At 43.1% G+C, this 16,270-nt stretch overlaps 1 protein-coding gene across 1 annotated transcript in view; it reads left to right on the top strand.

Moving 5' to 3' along the window:
• Positions 1–780: 780 nt before the first annotated feature.
• KDR (kinase insert domain receptor) overlaps positions 781–16,270 on the top strand; it is a 43,752-nt gene continuing 28,262 nt past the window's right edge. The window contains exons 1-9 of the mRNA XM_079784160.1: positions 781–1,170; positions 4,733–4,826; positions 6,961–7,157; positions 9,990–10,120; positions 10,358–10,526; positions 11,124–11,263; positions 11,897–12,074; positions 14,609–14,723; positions 14,811–14,974. Coding sequence (XP_079640286.1) covers positions 1,104–1,170; positions 4,733–4,826; positions 6,961–7,157; positions 9,990–10,120; positions 10,358–10,526; positions 11,124–11,263; positions 11,897–12,074; positions 14,609–14,723; positions 14,811–14,974 — 1,255 coding nt within the window. The 5' untranslated portion in view covers positions 781–1,103. The remainder of the gene's footprint in view (positions 1,171–4,732; positions 4,827–6,960; positions 7,158–9,989; positions 10,121–10,357; positions 10,527–11,123; positions 11,264–11,896; positions 12,075–14,608; positions 14,724–14,810; positions 14,975–16,270) is intronic.

Raw genomic sequence — 16,270 nt, forward strand, 5'->3', positions numbered from 1 at the left:
ACGGAGAGCCCCACTGGCGGGACGGATGACCCTCACTCCCGCGGTGGGTATGCCAGAGCTCTGGGTGCCTCCAGCTCTCTGGAGGCCTGGGGTAGGTTTTTGGCGAAAGCCAGATAAGGGGGTGGCGTGTGTCTTAAATGTAAATGCGTTTGGGGGCTTGACAGGTAACTTAAAAACACTTGAAGCTGCCAGGTAGAAGAGAAAATACCGGGAACTTTGGGGAACTGGGGAAGGGCATACTGTGACTATTTCAGATTCCGATTTTTGAACTACAGCTGTGCTGGCCAAGCAGCACACCATGCCGGCTGGAGTCAAGGCCAGTTTCCGATCCCTGGAGCCCTGGCCAGTTGGCGATCCTGCGTTTCAGCTGAGTACCCGTCTCTCCCCAGTGGCTTTAACCTGATCCTCAACCTGTCTCCTGCCACTGAGGCTCACGTGGCACGGAAGACCTCCCCAAACTTGGGCGCGCGTCCCGAGGGCGCAGCGTCCCTCGCTGAGCTCCCAGCACTGCTCCCCGGCCTCTGGGCGGTCCGGCAACCGAACGAACCTTGGAGTGGCTCCGAACCTGTTAGCGGCTACCTTTTATTGCTGCCAGAAACAGGGCTGTTGCGTCTGAGACGTCGGGGGACTCGGGCCAAGTGTGAGACAGGGAGATGGAATGGGCGTGGGGAGCCGGGGATCCAGGCGGGGTACCCGGCGGAGGGGCGGGGCCGGCAACAGGGTGGGGGAAGCCCTGCCCCCGGGCCCCGCCCCGCAAGGCCCCGCCCCCGCGCTCTAGAGTTTCTGCCACAGGCTCTCCCTCTGCACTAGGTCCCGGGACCCCGGCGAGCAGGCCGTGTAAGGTTGGGTTTCCCCGGCCCGCGCGGACAGCACTCGCGCGCTGCAGAGAGTCCGGAGTTGTCCCGCCGCCGGCACATCCTCTGCTACCGGCGCCCGCAGGCGACCCTGCAGCGGAGGCCGGAGCCGAGGCACCCTCGCCCTGCGCACCCCGGAGTCCTGCGCTGCAGCGCGCGGTCCACCTCCACCCCTTCTTGGCGGGGCGGGCCGGGGGAGACAGGACCGGCGCCCCAGGTCTGGGCACTGCGCCCGCCGCGGGGTGCGGGATGGAGAGCAAGGCGCTGCTGGCCATCGCTCTGTGGCTCTGCGTGGAGACCCGGGCTGCCTTTGTGGGTAAGGAGCCCGCTCCCCAGGAGGAAGGCTGAGAGGCCGGGTGCGGGCGGGGAGAGGGGGATGCGGAGAGGACCCCGAGGCCAGACCTCCCTGGGATCTTAGAGCTGAAGAGTTGGAAGGGACCGGACACCGTGTGTTCCTTCATTTACCAACGAGGCTCAGCGACTGGCCCCGGATTCCCTAGCAAGTTGGTGGTCTCCAGAGCCCGGTTCCTTTTCCAGGACTCTGGTCTCGGACAGGGGCCGCGGCTGGAGCCACCCTCGGGCTCTCGGGCGGCGGGGGTGGGAAGGCGCCCGAGGCCGGCCGGCCGGAGATGCTCCCGCAGGCGGGAAAAGCGGTGCAAGGAGGTCCCCTGCTCGCACCATCCTTGCTCTCGCGCAGGGAAGGGAGGGAGCACCTTGCGCCCAGCTCTGCCTCTGAAAGAGTCCAGCGGTGGCCGCGGCTGCTCTTCCCTTTGGGCTCGAACTCACTCACACACTCGCCGTATGAGATGGGGGTCGGGCGCGGGGGCGGGCATTTTTCCCCGTCCGGGTGCAGGACTCCGTTTTCCTCGCAGAGAGAAAGGGGGAAATTGGGGCTTGGACTCCGGGACTTTGACAGCTTCCCAAAGTGTCTCCAAGTAACAGTCACCTTCCTATGAAAACCAGTTCCACATCTTTCAAAGCGCTTTGGTCCTTGCGGTAAGCGCCTGGTCAGAAGTTCACGTTCTGAAAACTTACTCCAGGGGACTTGGTACCTAGATTAAGCACACCTCTCCTTGCCACCAAATATTTCGCTCCTTCGAGATTAGGAACACATATACCCTTGATGCAATAAATTCTCTTGCCTTTTTTTTCTTTCTTTCTCTCCCACCCCTTGCCCCTATCTGTTTTCTGTAGCCACAGTTTGCTGATTTCCAGATTTGCACTCTTTGGAGGGTGAGAAAGGGGACAGGGTGGAGAAAGGGGGAGGGGAGATATCAAATAATTCAGGAAAAATTCCTTATATAAAAAGAAAAGACTCTGGTCTTTAAAAAAAGACATATAAAGTAACACGATCATCTGTCTACAGTTACTGATTTTTTTTTTTTAATGATTTGGTTCATCCAGGGCCAGCTCCACCATGGACACTCATTTGTCCATGACAAGCCCTCCCTCTCCCCCTTTATTGGGAGAGAATGAAGGTCTGGAACATGTGGTTGTTCTGTATCGCACAAAGAAGTGAGTTCCTTTAAAGCCTGGGGTGTTTCATAGTGTAGCAGTAGTCAACTGGTAACCGGGTTGCCCTGAATATAATGATGAGGTTGCCCTTTCAGAGTGTGTGACTTGCTTAATTGGATTGGACTATAATTGGTGCCATCAGATTCTAGAGACAGAGGCACTGTTGTTTTTCCTTCCGGTCTTTGGAAGGGTAACAGTGCACAAATTAATCAATTTTGGTTATGGGATTTGAACATAGAAGGGCTTTTTATTGAGCAGTAGCATATGTACTTCTTATAGTTATTTCTTTAGAACTTTCTGAAGAGTAGAACTCAGACTTGCCAATGAAAATGAATGGAGCTTAATACAGAAAAAAATTGAGTGCTGGTCTACAGATATGAGTTGGAAGTTATCATTACTGATAGCCTTGTTGCATAGTTTTTTGTTGTTGTTGATGTGTCCCTAGGAAAGCATAGTGTTGTTTTGGCTTCCCAGGAAAAATACTTAAAAAAATGTTTTTAACAGAGGGAAGTGCATCTAGAGTGTGAGATAATCTGTTGCAATAATTAATGAAGATCTTCAAGAATCTCTCATTTTGGTGGTGGGGTGGGCAGAACCTAGTCTTTACTACCATTTTTTCCCCTCTCATATGCATGCGCTTAAATAATGGGTTCTTTCCCATTTGGATCATGGTGTAAATTAATTAAGTTGCTGTTTTTGATATGTTTCTCAACCTAGTGTTTATTTATCCAAATGAATTGTTTTCATTTTCCTTTTCTTAGACAAAGTGGGACTCCATTATTAGAAGGCTTTTCTTTTGCTTTTAAACATTTTGCTTTATTGTTTGTCTTTCATATTGTAAAGTGCTGTGCTAATTAACTGAACACCCAAGACCAACAGTTGTCCAAGAGTGGCCCATAGACCATGTAGGATTGAGTTACCTGATGAGTTGTCCAAGAGTGGCCCATAGACCATGTAGGATTGAGTTACCTGATGTGCTTGTTAAAATGCAGATTTGTAGGCCCAGGGACATTCTGACACAACCTAAAGTCCAAGAAGCATTGCGTGAAACACAAGTTGGTACCAGTGCCAATTAGTTTGTAAGACTTGTTGTTGATATAAATTGATTTTCAGGTTTTTAAAGCTTTTTAAAATTATCTTTTAAGTATGTTACTTGTCAACAAATCTACAGTTATGTCAGCAACCTATTTTGCACATCTGGGTGAGTGTGTGAGAACATGTGTGGCCAGTTGCTCATTTTGCCTGCAGCTATTCACATTGGGATCCATAGATTCAATGCATTGGATATTTGCACTGAATATTTGCTCATACTCTGTTTGCTCATACTCTCTCATATTTGCTAATACCCTCTTATTTGCCCAACGAGGTCAGTGCCAGTTTAGGCCTAGAGGGTCATTTGTACTTAGTTGATGTGAGTTAACAATCATATTAAGCTTGGGTGCTTATCAAGCATTAATCTCTTGCTAAGGGGGTGTTTTGGAGATCTGGATATTAGTTAAGACCATAGCATCATGGTTAGTTGTTGTTGTTGTTTTCTGATGCTCTTTCAAAACCTGGTAGCTGTTTGCATTTAGCTGACAGAGAACTCAATTTTCTTGCTGTGGAGTAACATAACCCAGGGTGAGGAATATATCCTATGGTATTTTTAAGTGAAGTCAGATTTCTTGTGTTCCAAACTCGGTTTCAGGAGGAACTCAGAGCTTTGGTTGTTAAGTTGAGATTCCCCAATTGCAATTCATTAACATTACACCTTTTCTAGTCCTATTCTCTGAGGAAAAGTGTATTAATAGGTATATTATGTGACATTTTACTCAGTTTCTCTCAACTGGTTTTAATGTAGTCTTTCAACTTTGGCAGTTTAGTTCTCAGAAAACTGATAAAGGAAAATGAGATAAGGTCATGGATATTCCTACCCCCTTCAGGGTACAGATGAACTATATAGAAATCTCTCTATGTAGTATTTGTTAATCAGCAATTTAGTCGAATGTGTGCATCCTATGTTTTATAAGAAATGTCAGTGGGTCTTTTCCTCAGGGAGTGAGATCATCAGATGAAGGTTCATTGGGTTTCAATGCCCCATATCCTTTTGTAAGACCTTGAAGTTGGCAATGCAGGAAAACAGGAACTCCACCCTAGCTCCATGAATTGCAGAACTGTTGTGTTGGTTTATGACCATCTGCCCATTCTTCCTGTTATGACACAGCTTGTGAACTTTTACTGGGAATGGTGAAAAGTAAATTCACAGTTTAATGAATTGCTGAAGAGGTCTTTTAAAGTTATGGAGTATGCATTGTTTATGGAAGGTGTTTCCTATTGGGTCTGACTCAGTGGCAACTACATTCATTAATTTAATTTGTTTCTAGGTTTGCCTAGTGTTTCTCTTGATCCACCCAGGCTCAGCATACAAAAAGACATCCTTACAATTATGGCTAATACAACTCTTCAGATTACTTGCAGGTAAGGATTGATTTTAGATATGTGGATACGTATTTCCTGTATTAAGTAACTCATTATTGAGCAAAAAATAATTTCCATACAGCATAGTTGTAATAGATTTATAGTAATTGTTTATAAGTAGTGAGGTTTCTAAGAAATGATATAATAATGAAAAAAAACGAGAAAGATTTTCTCCCAAAAATTCTGCATGATTTTGCTGGCATTCTTTTTTCTATTGCCCTCTGCCAACACATTCCCCCCAATAACCAGTGTAGAACCAGGCATTATATAGTAGACACTCAATAAATATTGAGTGAATAAATGAAGTTGAGGGCATACCCTTAAGGGATAGGGCTGAAGAAGTTTTGGCCCATATTTATAACACAGCTTGTGAGTGGCTCTTGGGCATCTGTTTAGCTCTTTTCAAGAACTTTATGTCATATAAAATTCTGATTGTAGTTGCAACTTAATATTCAGCCATTAATATTACTGAGTACCTGCTCTGCATAGGTAATAAACTTCATACTCTGGCTCAATATTCTGGAATGCCTCTCTTCTCACTTGCTAGCAAGAAGCCATACTATTATTGATTTTTGTTAACTAGGAAAACAGGCCTCTATAACAAGAAGAGGAGGCCTTTAATTTTTGCCTTTCAGCCACTAACCCAGGAGAAGACCCTGGGGTTCAATGCAGTGATTATGCAGATGCTTGTCAAGACCAGTGTGTTTTGGCAGAATGATGGGTAGCGGCAATGTTGCCCTCTGAGAAGAGTGCTGGAGGTCCACCAACAACCTTGGGCAACTTATTGCTATTGTTTATGATTGCGGAATACCAGGTGTTCAGCAGAGTGACACAGATCTATTTTAAATTGCAGAGTGTAAAGGATTCCTAGTCCATTATCAAGGGTAGGTCGCCGATACCTGGGGGAGAAATTACACTAACAGGTGCTGTTTCTCTAGCTTTGCTATTTCAATACCCATTTCTCACTAGATTTGCCTCTTACGCTCAACAACAAAGAATATTTAAAATCCTCAAAAATTTCATACTCCTTTTAAAAACTCCGAGTAAACATTTCTTATGTTCTGAGAAAGCTATGAAGTCCCATGAATGTAACTGCAACTTCATGAAATTTCAAGTTCTTTGAAACAGGGATTAGTATGTAACCGTCTTCTTGACGTTGACTCTCCTCCTTGGAACTCTGTAGAGAAATGCTGTGCTACAAGTAATCTGTGTTTTGCCCGGCTGCTGTGGCTCAGTGGTTGAGTGTTGACCTATGAGCCAGGAGGTCACGGTTGGATTCCCAGTCAGGGCACATGCCAGGGTTTCGGACTCCCATCTCCTTTAGGGGGCGTGCAGGAGGCAGCCGATCAATGATTCTCTCTCATCATTGATGTTTCTAGCTCCCTCTCCCTCTCCCTTCCTTTCTCTGACATCAATAAAAACATGTTTTTAAAAAAGTAATCTATGTCTTAATGTACTCCTTACAGGTCCTGCGAGGCTCTTAGACAGTTGAACTCCTCCCTAACCTCACTTCTTACTCTCCTGCTTTCTCACTCTTCTCTGGCCACTCTGGCTTCCTTGTTATTCCCTTAACACTTCAGATATGTACCCACTCCATACGTTTGTGTGCCGTCTGCCTAGAATACTGTTCCTTCTGATATTCATATAGCCCACTTCATCAAGACTCCTCCCTCCAGAACTCTTCACTCTTTTCTTTGTATCATCTATATTTTTTTCATAGTACATATCACCACTGTGTAAAGCATACATTTTAATTTTTAAAAAGTGTCTGCTATATTGAGGTTTATTTACATTTTTATTGCCTGTCTCCTCCAATGAGACTGAGATTCCATAATGGCATTGATTTTTGTCTGATTTTTTCACGGCTGTATCTTTAGTTGGATGCATAGCACATACTTAATAAATATTTGTTGAATGAATGAATGTGTAAATTAATAAAAAACTCAGGAATCCCTGTAAGTGATTTCTGAATCTGAGTCTTTTTTTTTTGTCATTTGTTGAAATAATCTGTGTGACTCTGTTGAGAAGCTTATATAAGTTTGAGAACCGAAACTTCTATTGGTTTGTTTTTATTTGGAAACAGCTTCATCATGTGGCAGTTCACATTAATACTTTCCTGGAATTAATTTTTCAGGGGACAGAGGGACTTGGACTGGCTCTGGCCCAACAATCAGAGTGGCTCTGAGAAAAGAGTGGAGGTGACCGACTGCAGTGACGGCTTTTTCTGTAAGACGCTCACAATTCCCAAAGTGATCGGAAATGACACTGGAGCCTACAAGTGCTTCTACCAGGACACTGATGTGGCCTCGATTGTTTATGTCTACGTTCAAGGTAAGTGGTTAAAAGGAATTCATTTCCCACATTGATTTGCCAGCTATCAAACACAATAGGCACAAAAAAGAATCAGAGTACAACAAAAGGCTCGCCCTAAAGGCTCTAGGCCAACAGGAATATACAAAATTCTTCTCTCCCAAGGCTTCCTCTGAGCATAAGACTCATTGATTTGTTCTGGAGCTTGTTACATCTCTTTCGCCAGTTAGCTTCGTTCTGATCTTTGTTTCTAAGGGAAATCTGTGTTCACAATTGGCTATGGAGATTTATATAAAAAGCCTTCTGATGTTTGAGAAAAACACACACCCAGAAATACTTGAAAAGGAAGATTCAGTGTGAATTATGGAATGGTTTCTGTGGAGAGATAGGTTATCTACAGCAGTAAGAGATTTCCCCAAGAATGCACAGGGAAACAGCCAAGGAATCTGGCGCTCTTTTGTTCATAGGAACTTTTCCCTCTTAAACTTTATAGTAAATTACTCCCATACTTTGGTGCAAATGGAGATGCTGCCTCAAAGGGCCTTTGAGGACAGTGTTTCTCTCCTTTGTGTGGTCTGAGATGGTGGATGATATGCCACATCAGTCTAGATTGACACCATGGAGGCCAGTTAACACCCATGCAGGATAAAATACAATGTTACATGTATTCAGTATTTATAATATGAATTCTTCCTTTGTATTTCAAAACTCTTCTACTACCTGAATTTCCCTGTGAAAACCTGACTTAACTAATGAGATACTTATCAAATAATTTGGAGGAATGTAAATATTGTATAGTATTTTGCTTGGATGTACTAATTTTTTTTCCAGTGTAGATGACTTTTGTAGACATTTTATTTATACTCTTGTATACCTCTTAAATCCCAGAGGATTTGAGGTAGGTGAAGATGGCTTCGACTTTTTTCCAGAAGTATCTTTTATAGCACAAGAATTTTGTCAGCTTGAAAAACATATTTGGAATATATCCACTTGCCTTTTGATAATGCAGTCTAGTCAGTGCAATGGAAAAGTGGAGAACACATCAAAATAACATGTCACTCCTGGATTGTATAGTATTTGAGTATTATTTTTTTGTCCAGGTTAAGCACGACCCAAGGTAGAATTCTGTGCCTCCTCTCTGCAGAATGCGAAAGAGACAAAGCTCAGATCTTTGAGAATTTCTGGCTCCTTTTGATCCGGCAGTCTTGGGAGACCAGGCTTTCTCAGAAGATTGCGAGGATTTCCTGCTTTCAGCCTGTCTGGAAATAGACTACAAGATGAACCTCTCCCATAATATCTCCTTATTTCCTTCTCCCTGGAGTCAGGAAACCTGGAGACATGTGAAAACTCATTTCATGAGTTTCAGTAAATATTTTATTTTGAGAGGATGGGTGGTTGTTTGGGTTTCTTTTGTTTATTTCCTTTTTCATGGGATACTGAAATAGAATTGATTTACCGAATAGCTTTAGTCTTACGTCAAGGGGTTAATTTAGTTTCCAAAGGCTTCTGTAAGCAAGCTCTATAACATTTCCTACCATATGGATGAATGGTAGGCAATGTTAAGAAGTAGCAAGCCCTAGCACTGTTTATTTGTATATTGCTCATCTTTTGTATACCATCAAATTCGGCTTCCTGTTGAAGAGGTAAGCTGTTCAAGATTGTGGTCATGAAACTTAACAATGGGAAAGAAAATACTGGACCGCCCTTTAAGGTCCCCACTGGTCTCCACCTTGCTTCCCTAGTCTTCTGACCCCATTCCCTCCAGCAATGGATGGAGCCAGGAAGTGGGCCCTGGCCTGGCAAGATAATGGCTATGGCATGTGGTGGGCTGGATTGGCTGCCTTTCTGTGCTTTCCAGCTGGGAAGGAAGTCAGATTTCTGCTGTTGAGAGAATTAGTTGCCTTTGTCCCCTTTGGTTTAATGAACTCTTCCTTCCCTTGGACCAACCATCTTGAAGAGCTCTGAACATGCTAAGTCAGGTGTGTGGGGCATAGCAACTTGAACGATTATCTTTGTGAGGGTTCAGGCATGCCTTCACTCCACATTAACTCTCTCTCTGGGGAATGGAGGAGTTTCCCATCAGCGTATGAACATTGTATGAACAATGTTTGGCATTAAAATATCTTTTGTTTTCTTCTCACTCTTGGCCATGGTGGCTTTTCAAGTTTTTGTCATTGAAGATATTAATGACCGCTGGATATTAAACTAGACACAATAACTATTAAACATAATTTTATAAAGAATCTCACACTGAGTCTTCACAATTTTAAAATACCCATATAAAACAATTCAAAAATTGTTAGTTATTTCTTGCTTATTTTAAAGTTCTTTTGGGACCTGTTAATTTATTTTCATGGCATTTACATTATTCACCTAAAAAAAGAGAGCATGAATTTTTTTTAACATCAATAAAAGTTTAAATTTACTTTAAATTTTATATATGAAAAATGTAATGTATATGAAAAATGTATATGTGTATATGAAAATGCATATGAAAATGAAGAAGTATACTCATTCCTTTTGAAAAAACTATAATGATCATTCTATTTAAATGTGGAACCTGTAAAATACATTATACTTATTGATGATCCTTGTGAAAGGAGTCAATTCCATTCTGTGATTTTTCTTTCAGATTTTTCACACAAAATCACACACACACACACACACACACACACACACACACACCCTTCTTGCAGGATACCCTTGGAGCCAGATATGTACCAGCAGATTGACCTGTGGATTCCTTTCCCTAGTGTGAAATGTCAATTCCAATCATTCACTTCTCAGAACCTGAAAGATAACCAACTTTTCCAGTAAATTCCATTAAGCAAACAGAATGAAATTTTCTTTTAGATTACAGGTCTCCATTTATTGCTTCTGTTAGCGACCAGCATGGAGTTGTGTACATCATGGAGAACAAAAACAAAACTGTGGTGATTCCATGTCTTGGGTCCGTTTCAAACCTCAATGTGTCACTTTGTGCAGTAAGTTACATCTTCAGTCTTCTCTTCTGTTGTCTTAATTTTAAACTACTAAGATGGGTAGCTTGTTTATAATATAACATCAAGAATGATATTTAAAGATCTTATAGGAAGGGTCAAAATGACAATAAAGAAAACCAATTTGTATTCTTAAAATGTCAATTTTTTAGTGATTATTTTACATGATTTTGCTTTTGGATAGCACTTGATTAAATATTTGATATTTCTGTTCCTACCCAGAGATATCCAGAAAAGAGGTTTGTTCCTGATGGTAATAGAATTTCCTGGGACAGCAAGAAAGGCTTTACTATTCCCAGCTACATGATCAGCTATGCAGGCATGGTCTTCTGTGAAGCAAAAATTAATGATGAAAGTTACCAGTCTATTATGTACATAGTTGTGGTTGTAGGTAAGAGAACAGTTCCTTTCTATATCATTATTATCACACACAAAGATTGGCTTTCTGTATTAGGATCCTGGAGATTTAGGTATAGAGTGAAAGACAGGGATTTGAAAAATATATTAACTCAAGACACAGTATTGGGCAACTCATTATATCTACTCTTTAAAAAAAAATCAAATAAACCCATGTGCAATCAAGGTTTTTCTCTTTTCTTGCCAAGACCAAGGATGAAAAAGAATACTATTAACTGAAGCATATTTTATGGAAAATTTAATGTTCAGAGCATTGCTTGGCATCGATTATTTTAATTATACCTATTTTATGGAAAGTTCAGCAATTTACTAAAGCTGGCCCCATTGGCTATTGACTACTCAAATTTTACTACTTTTCTCTCCACTGGGCTCCAACATCTTTGAGATCCCCGAAGGTTTGCTTTGTAAATCTCTACAGGCCATTTGTCTGAGAACTCACAAATATTGGTGAAACCCTCAGGAAAAGATGATGTGACCCATTTTAATGTTGCATCATTTGGGGGAAAGGTTGTGCCAACTCATAGATTTGTTTTCCCTCTCACTTTCTGTTTTTTCAATTTACTTGCTCCAGGGTCAAAGATTTATGATGTAGTTCTGAGCCCCGCTCACAAAGTCGAGCTGTCTGTTGGAGAGAAGCTTATTTTAAATTGTACAGCAAGGACTGAACTAAATGTGGGGATTGACTTCAACTGGGAATACCCTTCTTTGAAGGTAACACTAACAATTTAAAGCCAGCTCTCTAAATACTTTGCTAATCAGCTCTGATAGAGTTTGCTTGAGAGAGATAGGGACCTCTCTAGCCAGATAAAATGTAAATATCTTCACACACACACACACACACACACACACACACACACACACACACACTTTAAGGGAATTGCAGAACAGACAACATTAATGGAAAAGAAGATGCAATGCCAAGAATTCTCTGTCCCACTCTGCTACAATCAGGCTCTGAAGATTAGTTTTCTCTGGGTGATTCCATCTTCACAGGTTTTTTATTTCTCTGTTCTGCAAAGTCTTTGATCTATTTTCCCTTTAAGAGAATTTCTCTCTTCAAGAGGTGGCATGAGACACACTTCTCCTTAAACAGTGATCCTATTTGCCTGTTTTGCAGTTCATACCCATCTCATTCCCACTATGTGAGGTTTTAAAAATCCTATTTCATTTGGTTCCATTTATTTCTCCTGAAACCAAATGTATTTGTTGTCTACATATGTTAAAAGTTCTGAAATCTCTATTATCAGCATTAAGTAATATCCACCAAGAGCCAAGACTTGATGTTCTGGGTATCTAGAATCTACTGGGTAATATTATCCTGGACTTAGTAAACTGTTTTTTTAGCATCAGCATAAGAAACTTGTGAACCGGGACCTAAAAACCCAGTCTGGGAGTGACATGAAGAAGTTTTTGAGCACCTTGACTATAGATGGTATAACCCGGAGTGACCAAGGGTGGTACACCTGTGAGGCTTCCAGTGGGCTGATGACCAAGAGGAACAGCACATTCGTCAGGGTCCATGGTAAGCTAAGATCTCCTTTGGAATTATGCTGTGCTTTGGAATGTGACATAATTTAAATTAATTCAGATCAGCTAGTGAACCCTATTTTGATCATTCAGAAGATACTAGAGGCCTGATGCACGAAATTCATGCAAGAGTAGTCCTTCCTTCCCCCGGCTGCTGGCACCGGCTTCCCTCTGGCACCCAGCACCCGGGCTTCCCTCGCAGCCCCAACTTCGTTGGTCTAATTAGCATATTATGCTTTTATTATTATAGATTTCTGAACTCTTGCTAGGGAGGCCACATGACCTAGAGGCCAAGAGCATAGCTTGGATTCAAAATCCCAACTTTAATGGTGAGATGAGCCAATAGATCATTAAAGCTCACTAAATAGTACTTGTTGTAGTGGTTGTTGGTGCTATTATTACTATAATATGCAGAATGTTATTATCTAAGATAGTTTTTAGATTTTCATTTTATTGCAAGGCTGAGAGTCCCACTTGAGTTAAGCATGGGCTTTGCAGTTTGAAAAATCTGGATTGAATTACTTTCTGTGGGGCTTTGAGCAAATAACTTAATTTCTCTTTCACTCACATAAATGCCTCAGTTTAGATGATAATTTATGTGGCACCCAAATTATGAGCCTTGGTAAGGATTTGGGGTTTTATGATATGGGAATGCATAGCAGGGTTTTAAGCAGGGAGAGAGACATGTTCTGGCTTATGTTTTTATAGGATTATTATCTTTTTTTTTTATATGGAATACTTTAAATCAGTAAGGGTGGAAGTAGGGAGACCAGTTAGGAGGCTAATCACAAAAATCCAGTGACAGATGGTGGGTGGCTTAAACAAAAGTGGCAGAGGTAGAAGTAGTGAGAAGTGATCTGATTTTGGATATATTTTTGAAGTTAGAGCCAATAGGATCTGCCTATTAATTCATTGGCTACGGGGGCACAAGAGAAAAAGAATGGAAGCTAACCTTTGAGTTTTTATCATGAACAACTGAGTGAATGGTGATTTTACTTCCTGAGATAGGGAACATTGATAGAGGAGTAAGATGAGGAGAAACAGGATTGGGTGTGTTCATTTGAAGATACCCATTGAACATCCAAAAGGAGATATCCTATCTAATAAAAGAGTAATATGCAAATAGACTGTCACTCCAACACACAAGATGGCTGCCCCCATGTGGTCAAAGATGGCCGCCCCCATGTGGACACAAGATGGCCACCACAAGATGGCCAGCAGGGGAGGGCATTTGGGGGGGACCAGGCCTGCAGAGGATGGCAGTTGGGGGCAACCAGGCCTGCAGGGAAGGGCATTGGGGGGGACCAGGCCTGCAGGGTAGGGCAGTTGGGGGGGACCAGGCCTGCAGGGGAGGGCAGTTGGGGGGGACCAGGCCTACAGGGGAGGGCAGTTGTGGGGGGAACCAGGCCTGCAGGGAAGAGCAGTTGCGGGGGGGGGGGGGGGAACCAGGCCTGCAGGGGAGGGCATTTAGGGGGGACCAGGCCTGTAGGGGAGGGTAGTTGGGGGGAACCAGGCCTGCAGGAGAGGGCAGTTGGGGGGAACCAGGCCTGCAGGGGAGGGCAGTTGGGGGGAACCAGGCCTGCAGGGGAGGGGAGTTGGGGGGAACCATGCCTGCAGGGGAGGGCAGTTGGGGGTGACCAGGCCTGCAGGGGATGACAATTAGGGGCGACCAGGATGGCAGTGGAGGGCAGTTAGGGGCAACCAGGCTGGCAAGGGAGGGCAGTTAGGGGTGACCGGGCCAGCAGGGGAGGGCAGTTGGGGGCAACTGGGCCTGCAGGGGAGGACAGTTAGGGGCAATCAGGCTGTCAGGGGAGCAGTTAGGCATCGATCAGGCAGGCAGTCAGAAGTGGTTAGGGGCAATCAAGCAGGCAGGCAGGTGAGCTGTTGGGAGCCAGCAGTCCTGGATTGTGAAAGGGATGTCCTACTGCCCATTTCGGCCCGATCCCAGTGGTGCAGTCAGACATCCCTCGAGGGGTCCCAGATTAGAGAGGGTGCAGGCTGGGCTGAGGGACACACCCCCCATGCACTAATTTCCTGCACCGGGCCTCTAGTATAATATGTAAACCTGGAACCCAGAAAAGTCAGGGCAAGAGACAAACATTTAGGAAGATGTAAATGGCACTTTATGCCTGAGACTAGAGGAAGGTATTGATAAAGAGAAGAGGTCTGAGGACTGAGTCCTGGGGCACATGGTGGGGTATGTATACAGTGTGATGGGAGCAGAGGAGAAGGAGCACCCAAGTGTTTGGGGAACTTAGAGAAAGCTTCACAGAGGAAACATTGCTTGAATTGAGACTTGAGCAATTGGTAGGCTTGCGGAGTACATTTGGGGAGAGAGAGAATCAAAGGCAAAACTTGGAGGTGTGGGAGGGGCTGGAATGTGACTACAGCAGGAGAGTATGGGCAGTCCCTGAACTTAGACCCCCAAGGCCTTTGACTCTTCATTTGAAATGAAATAATAAACCAAACGATCTCTTACAATAAGCTGACATTTGTGAGAATAATTCTTTTTTTTTTTTTTTCTTTCAGAAAAACCTTTTGTCGCTTTTGGTAGTGGCATGGAGTCTCTGGTGGAAGTCACGGTGGGAGACCGGGTCCGAATCCCTGTGAAGTACCTTGGTTACCCTCCGCCAGAAATAAAATGGTAACTCTTGGAAATAAACACAAAGCATTGTTCCACGTGAAAATAAATCCGAGATTGTATAATTCCTGTTTATTCCCCCCCACATAGGTATAAAAATGGAAGACCCATTGAGTCCAATCACACAATTAAAGTGGGGCATGTATTGACCATTATGGAAGTGAGTGAAAAGGATACAGGAAACTACACTGTTATCCTTACCAATCCCATTTCAAAGGAGAAACAGAGCCACATGGTATCTCTGGTTGTGAATGGTGAGTCCATCCAATTTTCCTTTTCTGCCCAGAATTTATTATGAAGTGTATGGTTATGTTTTCCTATTCCTTTGTCACCTGCTGCTTCACGCACATCATGAGTGGGCTCCTATGTATAAAAATAGTCCAGAGCAGTAGCATTGAAATGAGGTATAGGAGAGTGTGCTCTGGACATGTTTGCAAATGACCTGTGTGGTGGTCAAATGCAAGGTGAAAGTAGATGGTATCCTCAATGGCTAAATGCTGAGAATGCCTGCGGGGACAGTTGACAAACCTAAGATGCATCACTTTTGCACCTGTCTCATGGAATTGTGCACCTGGCATTGCCAACAGGTAAGACTCTTCTTGAATTTTGTGGGGAGCGTTCAGTTTGACATTGAAGTTGATGTACCAGTGACGTCCGGGGAGGAAAACACTGTTGGCTGGTGGAAGCTTTTCAATTTTTTTTTAAAAACAGGAGTCCAGGATATGAAGTGTTTTATTTAAGGATGATTTGAACTTTGTTTTTTCAAACTGAAATATGTAAATAAATGCTCTGTGTTGGGGGGAAAGGGGTGTCATGGTCAAGTAAGTATGGGAGATGCTAAGTTGATATAAAACTTTATTGCAGGACTTCTCAGGGCCTTTAATATGCAAATATATATTGCCATTCTCCAAGGGGAGAGACTTAGAATCTGCAAGGTTTAACAAACTTATTTGACCAAAGCATCCCTCTCCAGTAAATTCATTAATACCTTGCTCCAAACACAGTTTATGGGAAATGCTTCTCTGTTGTAATTCTTAGGCATATTAACACTTCAGGATCTTCTCCTATGACATTAAGGTGCTTCCCCATATATCCTGACACCTCCCTGTGTGTCTGTTGAGGTTGGCTCTATTTCTTTGCGGGGACATCAGCTTCAGGGAGGTAACAGTTTCCAGAAAGTCCCTTAGAAGCTACATGGGAGTAGGAGATTGGGGAGTGGAGAGAAGTTGGAAAGCTGTTAAGTAAAGGAGAAGGAAATTAATAAGAAAAAAAAGATGTAAAAATGGACAGCGGATAATCCCATCTCATTAATTCATGAAGTCGCTTAACATATGACTTGCTCTAGCATTTACCCTGTTATATAAAATCAACATAAAAAAGAAGTGTTATTGTTATTAGTGGTAGCAGGAGTAGTGGTAGTACTATCACTAGAAGTCATGTCTCCTGTGTCCAAATCTAGATATTCTTTGAAAAACAAAATGGGGGCAAAATCATCTGCCTTGAAAAAATGTAGGCTTTTGTTGCCGAAAGCGTTGACTTTTCATACCGTA

Source organism: Cnephaeus nilssonii (genome assembly GCF_951640355.1).
Source record: "Cnephaeus nilssonii genome assembly, chromosome: 1".
Lineage (NCBI taxonomy): Eukaryota > Metazoa > Chordata > Mammalia > Chiroptera > Vespertilionidae > Cnephaeus > Cnephaeus nilssonii.